This window comes from Myodes glareolus, chromosome 8 (genome assembly GCF_982192425.1).
Source record: "Myodes glareolus chromosome 8, mMyoGla1.1, whole genome shotgun sequence".
NCBI classification, from domain to species: Eukaryota; Metazoa; Chordata; class Mammalia; order Rodentia; family Cricetidae; genus Myodes; species Myodes glareolus.
In genome coordinates this window covers 15,917,640-15,938,232 of record NC_142033.1, presented here as the reverse complement: position 1 = coordinate 15,938,232, position 20,593 = coordinate 15,917,640, and the positions used below count along the sequence as shown (strand labels likewise).

Sequence of the window (20,593 nt, the reverse complement as noted above, 5' to 3'; positions counted from 1 at the left end):
CCATGCCTGCCTTATTCCTCCTTAGGGCTTCCACCAGGGGTGGCCACAGTACATGCAGTTCAGTGGTGCTCAGTCAGTGTTCTCTGAACACCCTCATTCTTCTAAATGCTTCAATTGATAAAAGAAAACAATGAGCCAAGTAAAATATTTCCAATATTTCAATTAATGGTTTCTATAAAGGTAAACTTTACAAAGCAAATATGTTTGCATTTATTTCTACTAATAATTCATGTTACTAGTAGAAAATTCTCAAGAAAAGCTAGGGATGCTTTGTTTAAAAATAAATTTATTTTATTCCATTATAACCTCAACAGTCTATATAAATGACAACATAATATATGCAAAAACAATTACAAAATACACTCTGAAAAGACATGAAAATTCTGGAAATTCTTTCTAGATATTGGAATGATAAGAAACACCATTAAAAGCTTTAGATAAAAATAAGTTTCCCAGCACTGGCTTCTTTTAAGAGATTACATTGGTCAGTCAACCGGAGACCAGGAAACAGAGACGATTACCAGGATTGGTGACATTTTTAGAAGTTCTAGTGATCATTTATTTCAGGCCTGTTTGACATCAAATATGACTGGTGAGAAAAAATATATGTGAGCCCACGGAGGCAATAGAAAATAAAGCATGAATCCGGATTGAGGCAGGGGTAGTCTTGTTCCAAGGATGGCAAGTAAGTCACAAGGAAGAAAATTCATTTTGAGACATGTCAGCTCTTTCACTTAGCTTTTCTTGGCAGGTGAGCTATTTCTTCATTAGTGAAACCCCAGTCTGTTTCCAAACACTGTGATAAAAGAACATAGGGAACCCAGGCTTTTGTTTAAATCTATGGAATCGCTATTGTGAAATAGAATTTACAAGGATCCTGACTGGCAGGTAGCACCACAGCCTAAAGATATCTTCCCATCTTTTGTAAGTGACCCACTTAATCAATGTGAAAAATTCCATGTTCTATAGAATACTGACTAAATATAAATTTTATTTCTTATGCTTAATATATTTTCTACTAAATAGAGCACATAGTCAAACGAGCACTTGACAAAATAGTTCAAACAATAGAAACTATGATCAGAATGTCTTGGCATCAAAATTCACCTGAAAGCACTCCTACATGCCTTTGAATTGAGGCTATGTTCTCATATGGTCATATATGGACACATATTATCTCATATGATCACATATGGTCAGCCTCACCATCACTGATATTAACAGTCTTTTACAGTGCTGTTTATACTGAACTGAGTATAAATACCTATTGAGGGTTTAAAGACCACCAGTCATTTACTTTTCTATGTCTATTTATTACTATAACTATGGGACAAATCTGTTTGCTTAGGAAATACAAGAATTTACTCATATCACTGAGACTTTATGAAAAAGCAAAATAACAACAACAACAATAGAAGTCAGCTTTGCAGAAATCATGACGATGACGTCAGCATTAGCCCTGACTCCACAGACTGTGTTAATGAGGGGAAATTGCCCTACCATCTCAGAATCATGACAATGCACAATTCAGAAAGAAATCTTGGGCTATTTGTTGAATTAGGTTACAGAAGTCCAAATTAACAAAAATGATAAGAGCATCATCCATCTCAGTTCTGACTCCATCAATTCCTCCATCTCTAAATCTAAGTGAGATTATTTAACTTTTGCATGTATGGGAATGGTGATAAAAGAAATCATATATTTTAAACTCAGCGTATGATAATTATATAAAGCTGGCAAGCCTTATTATTGACTCAGTTCTTAAAATCTAACCTCTTTCCTACTTTTCTTTTATTTGACAAATAATCCTGGAAACAAAGTTTGTTTTGAAATGTCCCTTCTTATTGTTACCTAGTCAGGTCCTTTTTCTCAGTCATTAGATATTATAATAAAAATATTAATAAAAACAATAACAAGCGACACAAAGTTACAAATAAAAATAACAAAGTCAATACAATATTTAAACATTCATTGCTGCTAGTTGTTTTCCTGAGACGTGTCCTGTCCATCTGCAAATGAGGAAGGTGTTTTGGAGCTCTCCGACAGCTTGTGGTAACTTTGTAACCTGTGAGAATGAAGAACATAAGAGCAGCACCTTTAAAATAAAGCTCTATACAAAAATTACAGCAACAACAGCTCATTGGCACTTGTGTTTGGAGTCATTAGTGCTGACTGTAATAAATGGGAAGAACACTGTCATTCCTCAGCAAGAGATATTGTTCACTATTGGCTATTGAGACGTTTGTGAGAAGGAATGTCATTGTCACAGTCATGCTGAGGGTGAACAAGTTAATACCAGACCTGATTGCTCCCAGTCTCTTCTATCCTAGAGAACTGGCCAGGAATGTAGCCAAAGCTGTGCACAGTTAGAAGAAGAGAAAAAAATATATTTCCTTCTGAGTCTCGGGTGCCACCAACTGTGGAACTACCATTCTTGGGGTAACACACTACTTTAATTTTTGAATAGTTGGGCTTCATGTCCAAATTTCCACCGTTTGATTCTGCTAGTGGTGCCCTGTGTGCCCTTTGCAGATTTTCCAAGGGGCTCCTGTTGCTGATTACACTGGGACTACACTCCATTGTTGATTTAGTTTGGTTAGTTTGGCACTATCCAGTGCCAGGCTTGTGCTGAAGATCTGAAGCAGGGGCACTTTGGAGCAGTTTCTTGTTGTCTTATTTTGGGTTGGTCTTTGTTTTTGTTGTTGTTGTTGTTTGTTTGTTTTTTTGTTTGTTTTTCATTGTTTAGTTTTCAGCAGTGGCTCTTTCTGCTACAGCAAATGCTCCCACTGGAGGTGTGCCAGCCAACGCTTGCCATGGTACCACCAGGACTTCAATGGCTTCTGTTGCTGCCAGAGTCGAGTGTCATGGTGGTCCTCCTGGACTCTTGGGAGAGTGACCTGGCAGTACTCTCATCAGGACCTTTCTCCTTAATAAGCTGAGAGGATCTGCGACTACTGTCGGGATCCTGACTCACAAACACTTCAAGAGTTGAGAACTATACTTCATGCATGCTAAATTCTCCATCATCATCATCATCACCATCATCTTCTGCTGTGAGACAATAGTCTTGTACCCTATAAATATTTGTCACTTGTATTGCTTTAATAAAACGCTGCTTGGCCAGTAGCCAGGCAGGAAATATAGGTGGTGCTACCAGAATAGGAGAATTCTGGGACGAGCAAAGGTTCAGTCTGCAGTCATCACCCAGAACAAATGACACAAGATGAGAATGCTTCACTAGTAAAAGGTACCAAGCCACATGGCTAACACAGACAAGAATTATGGGTTAATATAATGTGTAAGAATTAATTATTAAGACGTCTGAGCTAATAGACCAACCAGTTTATAATTAAGGTAGGCCTCTGTGTGTTTCTTTGGGACTGAATGGCTGCAGAACCAGGTGGAACAGAAACCTGTCAACAATCTTCTTCACATTGCTATTGTTGTTGTATTTCCTCTCTTAATATAATACATCTAAATTAAAATACTTCTTTTACTTAAAAGTGTGGAAGAAAAAATTATACAAAATAAGCATGGCAACAATGTAGCATTGGAACACCTATTTCTGCGGCGATACAGTCGCCATGGCGGAAGGGGTGGACTTATTCTTTGAACATACAGTTCGAATCAGTTATTTTATCATGATCTAACAAAAACTAGTTGCTTGTTTCTATTTTGCTGTGTTACTATGTCAACAAACAGTTATAACAAAATGTTTAGGTTTCATAAAGAAGACGAATTTATTTTTGGATGTTTGTGTACATAACCCAATTCTAATCAACGATTATTAGCCATAATTAAGCCTCAATACACCATTTACAGTCACCAGGCTTCCCATCTGCTATGCCCTACATACTTACCATTAATCAATATTGGTCTCTTGAATATCTTCACTTATGGGAGTTTTATCTTTACCCAACGTTTCCGTGTTCTCTTTCTTCCTTTTTTTACGATGCTTTCGAAGAGGACTTCAAAAATAGCGTGTTAGAAATGAGTCAGAATATGTGAGTTCATGTTAACATGTAAACATTCAGTTAGAGAGCATGTGACTTTCTCTCTATACAATTCAAAATGCATAAGTTCCTTTTCATCCTAACTCCACTGGCTTCTCTTCTGACACATTTCTTTAAGCAAGTTGAAGTGCTAGCTACCACAGACCACAGTGGGTGTGATACACACTTAAATAAGTAGCAAGAATCTCCTACCTGATGGTGGAGAGAGATTAGTAAACAGAAGAAAAATTTCCATAAATTATTTCACAGGGTAGAACAATTAGCACTACTTGGTGTGAAGAAGCAACGGGGGCTGAAAATAGACAAGAAACTGGGAGAGTGGCCGTAGCCCCCAGAAATATTACTAAATTTCTAGGCACATTAATGAAGAAATTGATTTAACATTCTGGGCTAAACTTTAGTTTCCTGAAAATGTGGTTCAAAATTAATATAAAGATCATTTTCCAGCTGTGCCCAACTCCTCCCTCTGCCCTAAATGCGATATTTAAAATATTCTTTTCTACCATAGAGCACAAAACTCAAAAAGGATTTTCAGTTTAATAGTGAGGATTTCTGTAAACCATCTAGTTCAATACTTGCACTTCACAGTAAACACAGTCTGAGTTCAGAAACACTAAGAACGTTGTCCAAAGTCTCAAAAAATACATAACAATGGAGATAGTTAGAATTGGTTTCTGTATTGTTTTGGTTTAGGTTTGATTTTGTTTGTTTCTTCCTATGTTTTAATCCAAGAACACTATTAAAGAATTGTGATTCCCCTTACACACACACCTATCTGCTTGTTTTTTTAGACAGGGTTTCTCTGTGTTCTGAAACTCCCTCTGTGGATCAGGCTGGCCTCGAACTCACAGAGATCTGCCTGTCTCTCCAAGAGCTGAGATTAATGGAGTGCGCACTACTGAAAACGGCATCTCTCTTTGGCATAGTCCACAGCATGGAAGTGGAGGCGATGTTTTAGGGAGGGAAGTTACTCAAGACAAGACAATATTAAACTTAATAATCGGTCTCCAGAGAAGCTGCCCGTGGGTTAATAGTTGTCCCAAACCACTTTCTTTCAAAGAAAAAGAAAGGCATCTCTGATGCCAAATGCAAAATGAAAACTCATGATAATGAAAACAGAGGACTCAACCGTACATGTGAAATTAATTATTTTAACATGGTCATACAAATGTTTAATTTTTTTCTATTCTTAAGTGCCATTATGTAATTTGACAGTTTTGGAAAATGAAATTTTTATTTAACTTACTAACAAACATAAAATACACCTGTGCTCAGGGTTAAATGACCAGAACTTTTAGCCCAAAGATATCTATAAATTTTGTTTCAACGTATAATAATTATTCCCAGTAAATTAACAGAAATTATCTACAATGTGTTTCATGACTATTATAAATTTTATATCAATAGACATATGCCTTAAAAAGCTGATTTCTTTAAATCAAAACAAAAGGGAAGAGAAGGTAGAAAACAGAAGAGAAAGAAGAAAAGGGAGAAGAAACATTAGATGTAATTTCTCAGGTTTCCTTAGACTTCAGTGCAAATACACTTACTGACAGCAGGTGCAGACCCCGATGACCAAAATGATGAACACCACCATGACCGCGATCAAGCAGATCACCAGGATCTGCCCTCGGTCTTGCTGGAGGTAAAACAAATCCACTCGCTCACACCGTGCCCCAAAGTAACCTTTCTCACACCTGTACAAGGAAAACACTTCTATGAGTCTCTACTTTTTTTTTTTTTTTCAAGACAGGATTTCTCTATGTAGCTTTGGAGCCTGTCCTAGAGCTCGCTTTGTAGCTCAGGCTGTCTCTCACATCTCTATCAAGATAATCTCAAGATAAATTTCAACTCAACAGATTTCCTAAGTCTGTAGTTAAAGTTAGGGAAACTTTTGACCAAGCTGGGAATTATTCTTTCAATGCGACCTGAGCTAATGACTTTGTGTTATATGGATTCTGCATAAATTCCTGAGTTGTTATAGAACCTTAAAAGATACATTAAAAATCGAGCACATTTTAATAAAATTTATCTCATACTACTCTGGCATCTTTGCATTACTATTTCCCGTTTTTCTCTACAGATGTAGCCAAACACAGACAAATACTGGTCACATGCACAGTTATTTAAATATCGAAATAAATGATCAGATTCTGCACCTTGAAAAGATTTCTGTGCGACCTCATCTATTTGTAAACCTCAGAATTTATTGCCAGATTGTTCCATAGCTGATGTTCAGCAAGAGTCAATGAAGTCCATTCCCACAAAACCAGCTATTTCTCCAGTTAGGAGCTCTCAACTGTCAGCATTTACGCCAACAGAAACAAGCTCAGAAATAGTCTCTATGGGAAGAACTATTGTGCAGAGAAAGGAAAGGCACACCTAAGGATGCAGCATGAAGCTCTCAGAATAAGTGAGGGAGAACTGCTTCATTCAAGAGCCATGGATAGCTTCACTCTATGGTCAAAACACGGGCTGAAGAGCTGGAGCCGTGACTCAGTGGTTAAGAGCACTTCTTACTCTTCCAGAAGACTCAGGTTCAATTCCCAGCATCCACATGGAAGCTCACAGTCGTTTGCATTTCTACTTCCATATAATACAATGCCCTCTTCTGGCTGTACATGCAGTGCACGAATACACACTTGGGTGCACACACATACACAAAACAATACAGGTAAATACTTAATTTTTAAAAACTACAGGTTGAGAACTTAGAAAAGCATTAAAATATTATAATGCTCTTAATATTATGATTGAGAAAGATCACCTTAAATTGAACATGACAAAGAATGCTCTTTTTTGTGTTTCATGAGACTCTTTTATTATTTATATTGAGTTATATACTTTTCTCCACTTCCTTTCCTTCCTCCCCCCTCCCCGTCTACTGTCTCCTATGATTCCCATGCTCCCAATTTCAATTTACTCAGGAGATCTTGTCTTTCTACTTCCCTTGTAGATTAGATCCATTTGTGTCTCTCTTCGGGTCTTCTTTATTGCCTAGGTTCTCTGGGGTTGTAAACTGTAGGCTGTTTTTTCTTTGCTTTATGTCTAAAAGTCCCTTATGAGTGAGTACAAATTATGTTTGTCTTTTTGGGTCTGTGTTATCTCACTCAATGTGATGTTTTCTAGATCCATCCATTTGTCTGCAAATTTCAAGATGTCATTATTTTTTCAGCTGTGTAGTACTCTATTGTGTAACTGTACCACATTTTCTTTATCCATTCTTCGGTCGAGGGACACCTAGGTTGTTTCCAGGTTCTGCAGATTACAAACAATGCTGCTATGAACATAGCTTAGCACATGGCCTTGTGGTGTGGCTGAGATCCTTTCAGTATACACCCAAAAGTGGTATTGCTGGGTCTTGAGGTAGATTGTTTCCTAATTTTCTGAGAAATCACCATATTGATTTCCAAAGCAGCTGTACCAGTTTGCATTACCACCAGCAATGAAGGAGTGTTCATCTTGCCCCACATCCTCTCTAGCATAAGCTGTCATCAATGTTTTAGATCTTGACCATCTCACAGGTGTAAGAAGGAATCTCAGATTGGTTTTGATTTGCATTTCCCTGATAGCTAAGGATATTGATGAGCATTTTCTTAAATGTCTTTCAGTCACTTTAGATTGCTCTGTTGAGAGTTCTATGTTTAGGTCTGTACCCCATTTTTTAATTGGATTATTTGTTCTTTTGATGACCAATTTCTTGAGTTTTTTGTATATGTTGGAGATCAGACCTCTGATGTGGGGTTAGTGAAGATCTTTTCCCCTTCTGTAGGCTGTTGTTTTGTTTTGTTTACCATGTCCTTTGCTTTACAGAAGCTTCTCAGTTTTAGTAGGCTCCATTTATTAATTGTTGCTCTCAGTGTCTGTGCTGCTGGGGTTATATTTAGGAAGAGGTCTCCTGTGCCAATGCTTTAAAGTGTACTTCCCACTTTCTCTTCTACGAGTTTGTTGTGATTGATTTTATATTGAGGTCGTGGATCCATTTGGACTTGAGTTTTGTGCATGAAGATAGGTACGGATCTATTTTCATTCTTCTACATGTTGATATCTGGTTATGCCAGCACCATTTGTTGAATATACTTTCTGTTTTTAATTTTATATTTTTAGCTTCTTTGTCAAAAATCAGGTGTTCATAGGTGTGTGGATTAACATCTGGATCTTTGATTTGTTTCCGTTGGTCCTCTGACAGGGAATGCTTTTACAATTAAATCTTACACACATGCACACTCTCTTTTAATTGGCATAGCTATTTCTTTAACAAGTCCGCTACAGGTAACTTTTTAAAACAAATGTTTTGCCCATAAATAGCCAGCCAATACACACTGCTCTTTAGGATTTTTTTTCTATGAACTGTGGACTCGGGAGCTTTAGCTTAGTGTCTCAGCAAGCAGAACCTTCCATAGGTTGGAACCCAGTGAATTTGCTACCAGTCAAATTTTAACATGGCCAGAGCACCTCTTCTGTAATTTTTCCCTCAATAAACCAATCGCACATCAGGTGATGGTTATTTTCCCTGAACATCTCCCACATGGAAAGTAAGGGGAAGAGGAAATGATGCTTGAGCTGTCTTGCATCACCAACAGGAATAAGCTCTCTAGGCTAAGGGAGGGATTTGTTTATCAATCCCTGGGAAAAAAGTAGGATAGCGCAGGGTGTCTGCAAAGGCACTGAAAACTAGAACAAGGAAGTTGAGCCAGGATCTAAACATCTGGGAGGCTGAGGAAATGGATATCAACCCATGGCAAAGGGAACAACTGTGAATTGACCTTATGCAGGGAGACTCCACAATCTGGTTTTCATCTCAAAAGACAGCACAGTTAAAGAACAATAAAGCTGCAGTCGAGGGAACCAGTTAGAACAAAATGTACTGGGTCAAAGGGCATTCATCATTTTATTTTATTTTTTATACTTTTTAATTGTTTTTATTGAGCTATATATTTTTCACCACTCCCCTCCCTTTCTTTCCTTTCCCCTTCTATCCTCTCTCATTATCCCCATTCACCCAATTTACTCAGAGATTTTGTCTTTTTCTACTTCCCATGTAGATTAGAACCATGTATGTCTCTCTTAGGGTCCCCTTTGTTGTCTAGATTCTCTGGGATTGTGAATTGTAAGCTGGTTTTCTTTGTTTTATGTCTAAAAGCCGCTTATGGTGAGTACATATTATATTTGTCATTTAAAAATTCAGTATATGTCTCCAATCCAGTAAAAATAAATAAATAAAAATTCAAAAACTCAGGTCTACTTATACACACACACCTAGACACACATACACACACATACACTCCTTACTTTTTACATTATCAACTCCTATCTGGCCTCTAAGTATTATCTGGGCATATTTAATTTTAGAATTGAACTGAATTAAATTCTGAGGAAGTCCAAGACTCCTCGAGCAAAACATGCTTGAGAGATGCTCATGGGAAATGGTTTCTACCAGACAAGCTGTGGGGAACATACATATATACATACATACATGACCTTGTGTGCTCAACGTCAGAATTATGATTAAGGAATTAGTTGATCCTTGTATGAAGTAAAGTCCTAGAATTCTCTTAGAAGGGACATCCCTTTAGAAGAAAATGAATATTGATAATACATGAAAAATGTTGAAACTTGGGCCTCTTGAGCTAAAGTCTGTCCCTCTCCCCACTCCCCAGTGGGCTAAGTAGGCCTTGGTCATCTCCACTTGCAAACACTCTGACTTCCTCACACGTTACTGCCACCTGCAGAAGGATGGCATCTAGTTTGGCAGAGATTCCTTCACATTTACATCAGCTCCGGAACTGCCTCACACATGCCAAAGAAGCTGTTTTCATCTGAACCACCCAGGAGATGATTGGGACTGACGAGATCCTCACACAGACAGAATCGGCTCTGCTTGCACAAGGGAGCAGAGGACACCAGTAGGGCAGAATTGGGACTGGGTTCTCACACTCATATTTCAGGAGGAAAGTCTGCGTCAGTTCCTCCACAAGTAGGTGCTGAGCTGGGCCCTAAAAAAAAGTAGTCGAAGGCAGGACCCAATGGAACTGTGTCTGGACAGATGGTAGGGTTAGCTCAGACTTTCCGATGCTGTCAAGCCCCAGGCTGGGAGCATGCTGCTCTCCTTTGCTCATGGGCACAGGTCCTTCTACTTACATGCAGGAGGGGGTTTGCTCATCCACCACGAAGCGGCATCTCCCATGGATGCAGTAATGCCTGTACTGCTTGGGGCACCGAGAAAAGTGGGTTTTCAATTTCTGTTTGGGGGTTGTAACTGGAAAAAGAAAAAACAGAAGTAAAATGCTAACTCCCCATTTTGTTCATAAACTCACAGCTAATATATGCCAAATATATGAGAAAATAGTCACAAGCGAGCTCTCACTCAGAACTAAACTTCCATGTGCATAGTACAGCCAGCCGTTTCCAGGACTGAGACACAGGGAGCGGAGAGGCAGAAGAAAGCTAGACAGCAGTCTCGGCAGGGACTTGTGTGTCGATGAGAGTAAGTTGTGATTTTGTTGACAGCAATAACCACTACACCCCTTAATATAAACTTAACACAGAACAACTCTGTGGGGCAGACAGAAGAATCTGGAAGACTTTTGAATAACCAATATACTGCAGACTTCTGTGATGCCAAGATGTAATACAGATCTCTCAGGATCCATGGGAGACTGTTTCCAGGCCCTTTACAGATGCCTTAATCCAAGAAACGTGAACATTTTATATAATGTTTAATAGCATTATATATAATATATACACATACCTTATAATGTCTAAATTATTTATGGGTACTTAGTATAACATGGAAATCAACTGAGTTGTTATGCTGTACTGTTAGTAAATAATGGCCTGCCTCTCTCTACCACAGATCTGAGCCCCAGCTGGATGAATCCATCGATGCAGACCTCACGGGCTCTGAGGGCTGCTCTACAATCTCAGCAGATGCCAGATGGCTGCTCAGGAGCTGGCTGACCTGGTTTTCATTGTTGAATCACTTGACTCCCGGGCTGAAGGCTTGGGCATGCCAGGTGCTTGGCTCTCATGCATACCAGTTAGTGGGACTCATCGAAGAAGCTGTAATTCTCCTAGAAATAACTACAGCTCGTGTGAAAGCAAAAACATATGTGTTTTGCCAAACCTCTGGACAAGGCAGCGCCCACCAGCTGAGTGCTTTCTAAGCCTTTTAAGAGCAGGTACTGAAGCAGCAGTGAGTACGGTAGCCTCTTTGTGTTTCAACGGGCGCAAATTAAAAATAATCACAAACGGGAAGAAAACCAGTAACCATGAACGTAACTGCAGTGCACTGGTAACAGGGGAAAGGATGCTGAGTTAGGGAAAAAGAGCATTGTGGGATTTTGAGTTCTTCACTAGCGGAGTCAGATGTGCTAATTAAGCTGTCTGGGTCTCTGTTTTCTCACCCATAAAGGGAAGGTTATAAGGTATACCTTAACTGGCTGTTGCGAGGTATAAAAAAAAAAAAAAAAATGAAAGAGCCCAGCAGAGTGCCTTAGAAAAGACAAGAGCCAGCAAATCATCTGATCCTTGGTCCTGTAAAATCTGAGTCATTTCAAAAAAAAAAAAAAAAAAAAAAAACAAAACTTGTGTAAGTAGGAGAAGTGCTTCCTTAATAAAATAAGAATTTTTGGAGAATATCATGTTTAGGAGTCAGTCAGCAAGCAGTTTAAAACTGGGGAGCCCGAGGAGCTGAAATACTCCGCTAACAGGAGTGGGCGCCAGGAGGCAGATGTAATGAAGTGGGAGGAGCCTGTCAGGAGCTCCTCAAGGTGCAGGGAGCCTTAGGGATGTGAGTGTGCCTAGACTACAGTGACATGTAAAGCCAGAGAGAATAAAGGGCGGTTTGGGCAATGAAATAACATGGTACCTGTAAGGAAAAAGACCCCGCGTAAGGAAGGAGTCTTTCATTCATCGGGGAAGGCAGGGCAGACTACGCTACTAGTGTAGTGAGACACTGCGCACTAGGAGAAAGTCAAGGAATCCTGGGACACGCCAGGCAGTCTGATGTGGGCCTGGGCCAGACAATGAAAAGCAGAGACATACGTTCAAGAGGTAGCAAAGCCTGGTGTCAGATTTTCTGTGCTCCAGGAGGTCTGTCTTGAAACGCAAAGCATCCTGGTCTTTCAATCTAAGCCATGAGGCTTTGGGTCCGAAACTTGGACTAATTCCTCTCTTTGCTGGGTTCCTTTTTATGCACCGGGACTTGCAATCAACACCACGTAGAATATCATTCCAAGAGACAAACTAACTCGCCGCTGCTGGAGGCAGTGGTTTAAGCAGCCTCTGCCTAGCCAAGCAGCACAAATCCCTGCCAGCCAAGCAGTTGCCAGGTTCTGTTTGGATCACTCAGCTCAGCTCGCCAAAAAAGCATGCTTTTAAATATTCCCAGAGTCATTTGGATTTAAAACCCTCTGCGTGCCACCAGGCAGAAAATGTCTGGTGGAACTTTCAGAGAGGAAACAGAGATAAATCACCCATCTTGATATGTAGCACCGAACAAACAAAGCCCAAACAAAAACCTGTCTTGCGCTGCCTTCGAAATGAGAAAGTTTGTCAGCATCCTCCCTGCAAACAGCATCTGGAGTCACAGTTACTTCTCATCCAGCATATTCCTCGGTCACAGTGTCTGAAAATGAGCTGGGAAGTCATATTCTGACTATCATGAGACCTGAGCCTAGAGGTGGGAGTGGAGTCGGGCGGGGAGGGGGGCTCATTCCACTTTCAGTATTTGGATTCTCATGAAGAAGGAGTTAGAGAAATTAAGCCTATGACAAAAGTACCACCAGTCCCAACTCTTGTACTTCTCTATTGAAAACTGAACAGTATGCTCCTAAAAATGGAACAATAAGGCACCTTCCATAACGTTAGAGGTGAGTGTGCTTCACTGGCCTCTTCCCTCTCCGGTGAACCTGGCCCACTGCACTGCATCCTAACAGGTATTCCCTTGGCAGTAAGATGGCATCTCCGAATTTCACAGAGCAATGACATCTGGGTCAAGGCCAACTGGCCAGGCCACAAGCATTACTTCAGACTTGGAGGGCTGTTACAGACGCTGTCTCAATCTGTTGTGGGACACTGGCTTCTCAAGATTCTGACAGTCAGAGTTATGACAGGTCAGCGTACGCAAGCATCTGGTTCAGAGATTTTGCAGTAGGGATCGGAAACAAAGACATCTTGCTTGGCTCATATGGACCATTCAATGAGAAGAACTTGTTCCTGCTGGGTCATAAGGCTAGATAGATTAGGTATGACAGATTCCTGTGGGCTAAGCTAATGGAGAGGAATCCAAAAAGCAACTAAATAATTTAGTTCTGATTTGGAGTTTTTCTAAGTTTGATGTACTTATCAATATAACACAAAAACAGAGGTTTTTGTAGTACAAGCTCTCCAGAATGGACATTGTCATAGTTAGGGGTTTTATAGCTGCGGTGAAACACCATGACCAAAAAGCAAGTTGGGGAGGAAAGGGTTTATTTGGCTTACACATGAGTGTTGCTGTTTCTCACTGAAGGAAGTCAGGACAGGAACTCAAACAGGGCAGGGTCCTGGAGGCAGGAGCTGACACAGAGTCTTGGAGAGCAGCTGCTCACTTGCTTTCTTCCAATGGCTTGCTCAGCCCACCTTCTTATAGAACCCAGGACCAACAGCCCAGGATGGCCCTACCCAAAAGGGTTGGTCCCTCCCCCACTGATCACTAAATGGGAAAATGCCTTACAGCTGGTTCTCATTAAGGCATTTCCTCAACTGAGGCTCCTTCCTCTGATGACTTTAGCTGCATCAAGTTGACACACAAAGCCAGCCAGTAGAGACATATTAGGTCATTTTTCATAAAATCTCTGCTGACTATTGCAATAGTGCTTGTTATGAGTGTATTTAATAATTCTGTGACTGGTGTGCTACCAAAAGTAGGCATAATTAACGAGGTCCACAAGCGCCCATGACAAAGGATAGCAAGTATTTATTTATTTATTGGGGGAAAAAAACTCACAATAAGAGTAGAGAGTTGTGGCTCTCTGTAGGCGCTGGAAGTTGCAGACAGAACTCTGACCACCACCCAAGAGAGAGCGTGAGCATGCTTCCTGTCTGCGCTTATACGACCTCAGACCACACCCTAATGGGCTGTTAGCCAAAAGGCTATTGGCTGAATAAATTCCCACAACCACCCATAACTCAACTCAGCAGGCCACTAACTCTAAGGGTAACTTATACTGTAAGTATCCTGACATTTAAACAGTTTGTTACATTAATTCTTTCACTAACTTGCATGTGTACATGGGTGGGTGACACATGACACGGTGCGGGTGACTAAATGCACAACATGGCATGAACGTGAATGTCAAAGGACAGCTTGAAGCAGTGGCTTGTCTGCTTCTACCATGTGGGTCCCAGGAATTGAACTCAGGTCCTCAGGCTTGGGCAGCAAGTGCCTTTACCTGCTGACCCATCCCATCACATTGGCCCAGTGATGTATTTTGTAATGCTTACTGCAGTGATTGCAAATTTGCATTATTTCTAGCCCCTTTGTTCCACAGGCAATAGAGCTAACTACAGGGCAATGCTAAATATTGAAATAGAAATCTTGTAAGGATAAAGAAAGAGAGAGGGAGAAGAAAGGCAAATGACTACAAATTAATCCTCCCATACACATATCTGACCTCTAAGTGGAAGAAGCCATGCTCAAAAGAGAGCACGCAAGGCCCCACAGAGCATGGGAATAGGCTTCCTTCTGGCCTGTGAAGTGTTGTCAAAGGCTTTAATAATCTGCTTCTGAGCTTCTGGGGCTGTTCCCGGTAGAGGTTCCCTCATTTTATCGTCTTCTTGTGCCGAAATCTGAAGAACACAGTTGTATATTTTTAAAGCTAATTTCCCTTCTTATCTTACCAACTGCCTCCTTGCATCAGGAGCATGAAGAATTCACAATGTCCTTGAAGCAAGGAAAAAGTTGGAATGTGGGGAATCTCCAGGAGTCTGGCAGCTACATGGCATTTCCTGTAGAAAAGTAGAAGGGAGATGTGCCCCTTTCTGAGTAACTGGGATCTACAGTTGAGGCTGTGGAGAAGTGGGAGTCACGGGATAGTGTTAAAGTCAGGTTAATCGGTATTTTGACCAAGTCAGTCAAGTTGGCCATTACAGAACTAAGATCTACACCGAGAGCTGACCTGACTAGTCTACTAAAGGAAAAAATGATCAACCACTTTTTGCTAAAGTTTGGATAAGTATGATCAAAAGCTCATGTGATAAAGGCTTGATCATCTGTCCACAACCCTACTGGCGATTGTAGAACCTCTAGAAAGACGGGTATAGTGGGAGAGTGTGGCTCACTCAGGGTGTGCCTGGAAAGACAACTGTAGAACGTTGGCTTCCTTCTCCCTTGGGTTCCCAAGTGTCGTGAAGTGACTGCTTCTGACACACATGTCCACCATGAAGTGCTGCCCCACCACAGGCACCAAAGCAACAAGGCCAAATGTCCATACAGTGAAACTACTAAAACTCTGAGCCAAAATAAATCTTTTCCTATAATCAGTTGATTTTCTAGGGTACTTATTGCTATGACAGAAAGCTAAATGCCCGGACTATTGAAGTGTGCTGCGTTTGCATCCATTCAAAATTCTTCACGGCTGCAGCAAATAGCCAATGGTCAAGAAGAAAACTTGTGTTTTCTTTTGTTTTTAAGACAAGCATGCTATAAAATTCTGAATGAAACCAGACTTTCTTTGCTCAGCCTCCTGGCTTCCTATATGGGTTCTTTCTTGTCTCCCTTAGCTTCTAAGGCTTATGGGTCTCTCAGGGTCCAGGATGGTCTCCTTTCTCTATACTCACTCTGTGCATGAGTCCATGAGGTCCTAGTATTATGGCAACAATTCCCAGGTTGTTGTCCCATCTAAGATGTCTTCATGTCATGTGAATTGTCCAGCTAACCACACAGTTGGATATCTAAACTGGCATTTCCACTTGACTTACAAATGGGAATTCTTCATTTTCTTCTTAAGCATGTCTTTCCCTCTTACATCAGTAAATTGTATCCATTCTAATTGTTTATTTAGAACAAATGCCTCAGCATCATTTGGACATCTTTGACTTTTAGTCTACATCTATTTCATCAGCAAATCCTATTGGCTGTCTTTAAAACACATGCAAACTAACCCTGGCAAACATTCCACTGGACTTCAACCCCATCTCAGCTCTAGGCTGGGAAGTGTCCCCTTTCTTGTGACACCTGAAACTCTTTGGCTTTTATATGTGGCATCTCAGCTATCTATAGCACAGAAGCCAAAGAGAAGCTCACAAAAATGGACGAATTAACCTGAGGAGTTCTACAAATCACTCCCACTGCTTTCATGACCCTGTCTTTGCCCCTTCTGTTCATTGTTTCTCCCTGGCACGATAAAGAAGGCCCATTGTGTCCTAGATGCTCGGAAGTATGAGTGAATGCACTCCTTACTCATCAGGAAATGACAAGCTGAAAATACAATTCTTAGATACCGAGTTTATTAAAAGCAAAAAAATAAAATAAAAGTATTATTTAGACACAGAGAAACTGCCTCCATAACCTGTTTCTTGGAGCTACTCGTGCAGAGTCCAGGTTCTGAAAGCCTACTGACTTGCCGATGGAGAGAGTCAGTCATTACAGGTCTGTTCTTAAAGGCAGGTATTCTCCCAGGATCCGTCTGGGCTCCACGTGAGCTTTGCTGCCAGGCAGTTTGTCTTTTAAGTCCTTCCCTCACATCACACTCACTTTGATGTCCCCATTTGACATTGAGATGGCTAATAACATGCATCCTATAGATGGCATCAGATAGCCTTACGTCAGATTACTCTGCTTACTGTGTGAGTTTAAGCAAATGTCTTAGCCTCGCTCTTCCTCAGCAGCTTCATATGAAAGAAGAAATAACAAAGTTACTTTTATTAATAAATCAAATTAATAAATGTAAAACACAAGAGTACTTTGCATGTATCGCAAGTTTAATGGGTAATAGATAACACTGGGGATGTTGATCTCAATGCTGGATATCATTTATATGAATAAAAATGTAAATAAAATAAAAAAGGTCTTGTATGTAATTGAAGTTTAGTTGTTACAAATTTTAAATAATTATTCTTTTATTTACCTTATTAGTTTATTATATTATCTAATTATTTTATGTAAGCTCCCTGCCAATTGCAGATAAAACACTCATGAAGAGGAAAAATCAAAATATACTAGCAAAAAAAAATCAACAAACTATAAAGCAGACAGCAAGAGAGAAAAAAGAGAATAAAAGAAAAATCGGTTGGAAAACAAAAACTAAAATAAAATGTATGATTTTTCCCTATCAGTAATTACTTAAGACACAAGTGAGATGAACTTCTGAATCTTAAGAAAGACAATGGCGAGATTTAACTGTGTATTCATTGCATATGGGAGTTAGACTTAGGGAAATGCACGTGCTGAAAGTGAGGGAATGAAGGGCACTCACACCAATGTTAGACAAAGGACATCAATGTCTATAATCTATGCAGTTATGCATAGATTAGACCTAAGAAGCTTTAGCTCAAAATCTGTCAGCAGACATCAAATGTTAAAGATAAACATTATTACTTGATAAGGTTTTCAGTTTCCAACTATAAATATACATACACCCAACACAAGAACACCTAAAAATATAAGCAAATATTGGCAGAACTGACAGGCTAAGTGATCCTCACCACATACAGAGTCCAGCAGACAGGACGCTCTTGTGAATTAATGAAACGTTTTTGCTACTCACAGACAGGCGACAGGAGATGACAAATTACTGAGATTAGTGGCAAGTGCATTGTTTCGGGGCTCATGAAAGCTGTACATGCAGAATGGACTCTGACCTGTATACACGCCACATAGCACTGCAGTTGACTAGTGATGAGGAGATGCCTGCCTGAGTCTCTACCCTTAAAAAACGAGATGCCATAAGCTCAAACATATTGCATTCAAAGAAGGACAGGAACAGACTCCAAGTTTCTCTGACACATACTTCTTGATGTTGACTCCTAGAACATTCTACAGTCATTGCTAAGAACGACAAGCAAGAAAAGGAATCTAGGCTTGTCCAGGGCCATCCAGAGAACTGTCACACAGATAAAAACAGCTGTAATAGTAGAAGGGCCCAATGTCTCACCTTTTCAATGGATGCATCAAGGCAGAACATCAATAAGGGGACAGTGGCGTGATCATTACAGACTGGACATATCTAACCAACATATAATCAACTTTCCTCAAGCAGCATCACAAGGTGTAATCGACCCAAGCACAGGCAGTATGTTCTTTAGGATGGATAAGTAACTTGATAAATTTGAGAAGACTGAGGTCATACCAAGTACCTTTCTGACCCCAATGAAATGAAATTAGAACTAGACAATAGTTGAAGGAAAAGTGGAAGTTTTGCCAGTCTGTAGACACTGAGCAAAGTCTGTGGGTCAAAGATGAAATTAAAGGGGAAATTGGAAAACATCTTAAAACAAACAGAACATATTAGATGTTGCCGAAAAGCACTAAAAGTTTATAGTGACAAAGGCCTACACTATAATAAGAGAGGAATCTCAGTGGACAACTAACTTCATATTTGAAGGAACTAAATGAACAAATCAAGCCCAGATTTGGTAAAATGCAAGCAAATAACAGAGATTTCAATGAAATTAAGAGAATACAGAACAGAAACTCGGTACCAAAAAACTAACAGAACGAGTTCTTTATTCTGGAAAAGCAAACAAAACCAAAACAACCTTTAGCAATAGTTAATGACAAAAGGAGGGGAAACACAAATTCACTAAAATTCAGAAAGAAAAAATGGGAGTAGATTATTGTAATCAGTGCCACAGAGACAAATTTATTTATGAAAATTCCATGAGAAGTATGAGCAACAAATTGAATAATCCATAAGAAATGCATAAGTTCCAGAAACAGTCTACCGTGACTGCATAAAGTCATAAAGAAATATAAAATGTCAACGTATGTATAATTAGTGTGGAGACTGAATCTATATTTTTTTAAAGTCTCAATTAAGAGACTTCATGGGTTTTACTAGTTAATTCTACAAAATAAATTAATTAATGCCAGTGCTTCATAAACTTCAAAAACTGAAGGGGAAAGAATACTTCTAAAGCTACTTTATAACCTCAGTATCTTCTTTACTTCAGAGCCAAAGACACTACAAGCATAGAAAAACCATAAATGAGTGATCCAGATGAACACAGATGCAAACTTTCAACAAAATGCTAGAAAATTAAACCACACAGCAACTTTGAAAGCGCATGCACCATGTGAAAATGAATTTAACTGTGTAATGTAAGAAATGTTCAGTATAGAAAAAGAAATCTGAATCATGTTTCACCTCAACAGAATAAATAAGAAAGTCAAATGATCTTTGTGTATGCAAAAGAAGCTTGTCAATATTCCCCAATCCTTCATGATTAAAAACTCTCAACAAACTATGAGTAGAAGGAAATTACATCAATAGACATAGGCCTTATGTGAAAAGCACAGAGCTAACATTATACTCAATCATGAACATTTTTAAATGTCCCTACTAAGGGACAAGGTAGGATGTAGTCTAGTTACTTCCAGTCAACACAGCTTTGGAAATGTCATACAAAGAAATTAGAATAGAAAAAAAAAAGACATTCACAATAGAAAAAAAAGATAAAATCATCCCAATTTGAAAACGACATGATCTAGTATGCAGACAACTCTAAAGACTCAACACAAAACAACATTAAAACTAACCTATGAATTCCACCAAGTTCTGGAATACAAAATCAATATATGAAAGTCAGTTGCATTTCTGTTAACAGACTATCCCAAAATTAAACTAAGAAAACAATCTCAGTGATTACAGAATCAAAAGGAATAAACACTTGGGAATAAACTTAAGAAGGGAAAATCAAAATTCCAATTATGTATTTTTCAGCAATGGAAAAATAATTGAATAACTGATAGAAAATTATAAAATATCCAAAAAATCAGACCAGTCTTGAGCAAGAAGAAAACTAGAAGTGGTTTGTTGCAGTAGCAGCCTATATATCTTGGAGATAACTAACAACTCTTTAATTGGACTTAAGACCCATTCAACAAGAGAGAAGTCATGCATGGTACCAGTAACTTAGCCAACTACCCAGGGATAGGGAAATCATGGATCTTGGAGGAGAGTCTACTACTGACACTTTATTGAATTAGCACACTCCTAAAAGTATATTCTAAACATTTGCCCTTTGCCCACAGATAGGTGTGGTTCTTACTCTGCATCAAGGAAACCTCTTTTTGCAACAGAAAGAGACACTTACAGAAAATTATAACCAATCAAACTGTAGAGGTGTTTAGTACAGTCTCAAAGAATACATCTACAATATAACTCTTCCAGCTAATGTGCAGAAAATATGGCAAAAAGCAGGGATAGGAGGGTGGGGGTGATGTAAGAGCCAGAGGGTTAGAAAGTTTGCTGTGTGGTTGTGTCTGCCTGAAATGTCGAAAGCTACACCCATGAAGTCTCACCAGAACATGAGCTCAGGCCAGCTTAAATCTGACCTGACAAAGGATAACATAAATAAACATGTTAAGGGGGAAA

General features: G+C 39.5%; 1 protein-coding gene across 1 annotated transcript in view; it reads right to left on the bottom strand.

Annotated features, from left to right (window-relative positions):
• Positions 1-269: 269 nt before the first annotated feature.
• Positions 270-20,593, bottom strand: part of Btc (betacellulin) — a 51,192-nt gene continuing 30,868 nt past the window's right edge. The window contains exons 3-6 of the mRNA XM_048425445.3: positions 10,155-10,272; positions 5,564-5,710; positions 3,861-3,968; positions 270-2,065 (exon numbers count right to left, since the gene is read on the bottom strand). Coding sequence (XP_048281402.1) covers positions 3,863-3,968; positions 5,564-5,710; positions 10,155-10,272 — 371 coding nt within the window. The 3' untranslated portion in view covers positions 270-2,065; positions 3,861-3,862. The remainder of the gene's footprint in view (positions 2,066-3,860; positions 3,969-5,563; positions 5,711-10,154; positions 10,273-20,593) is intronic.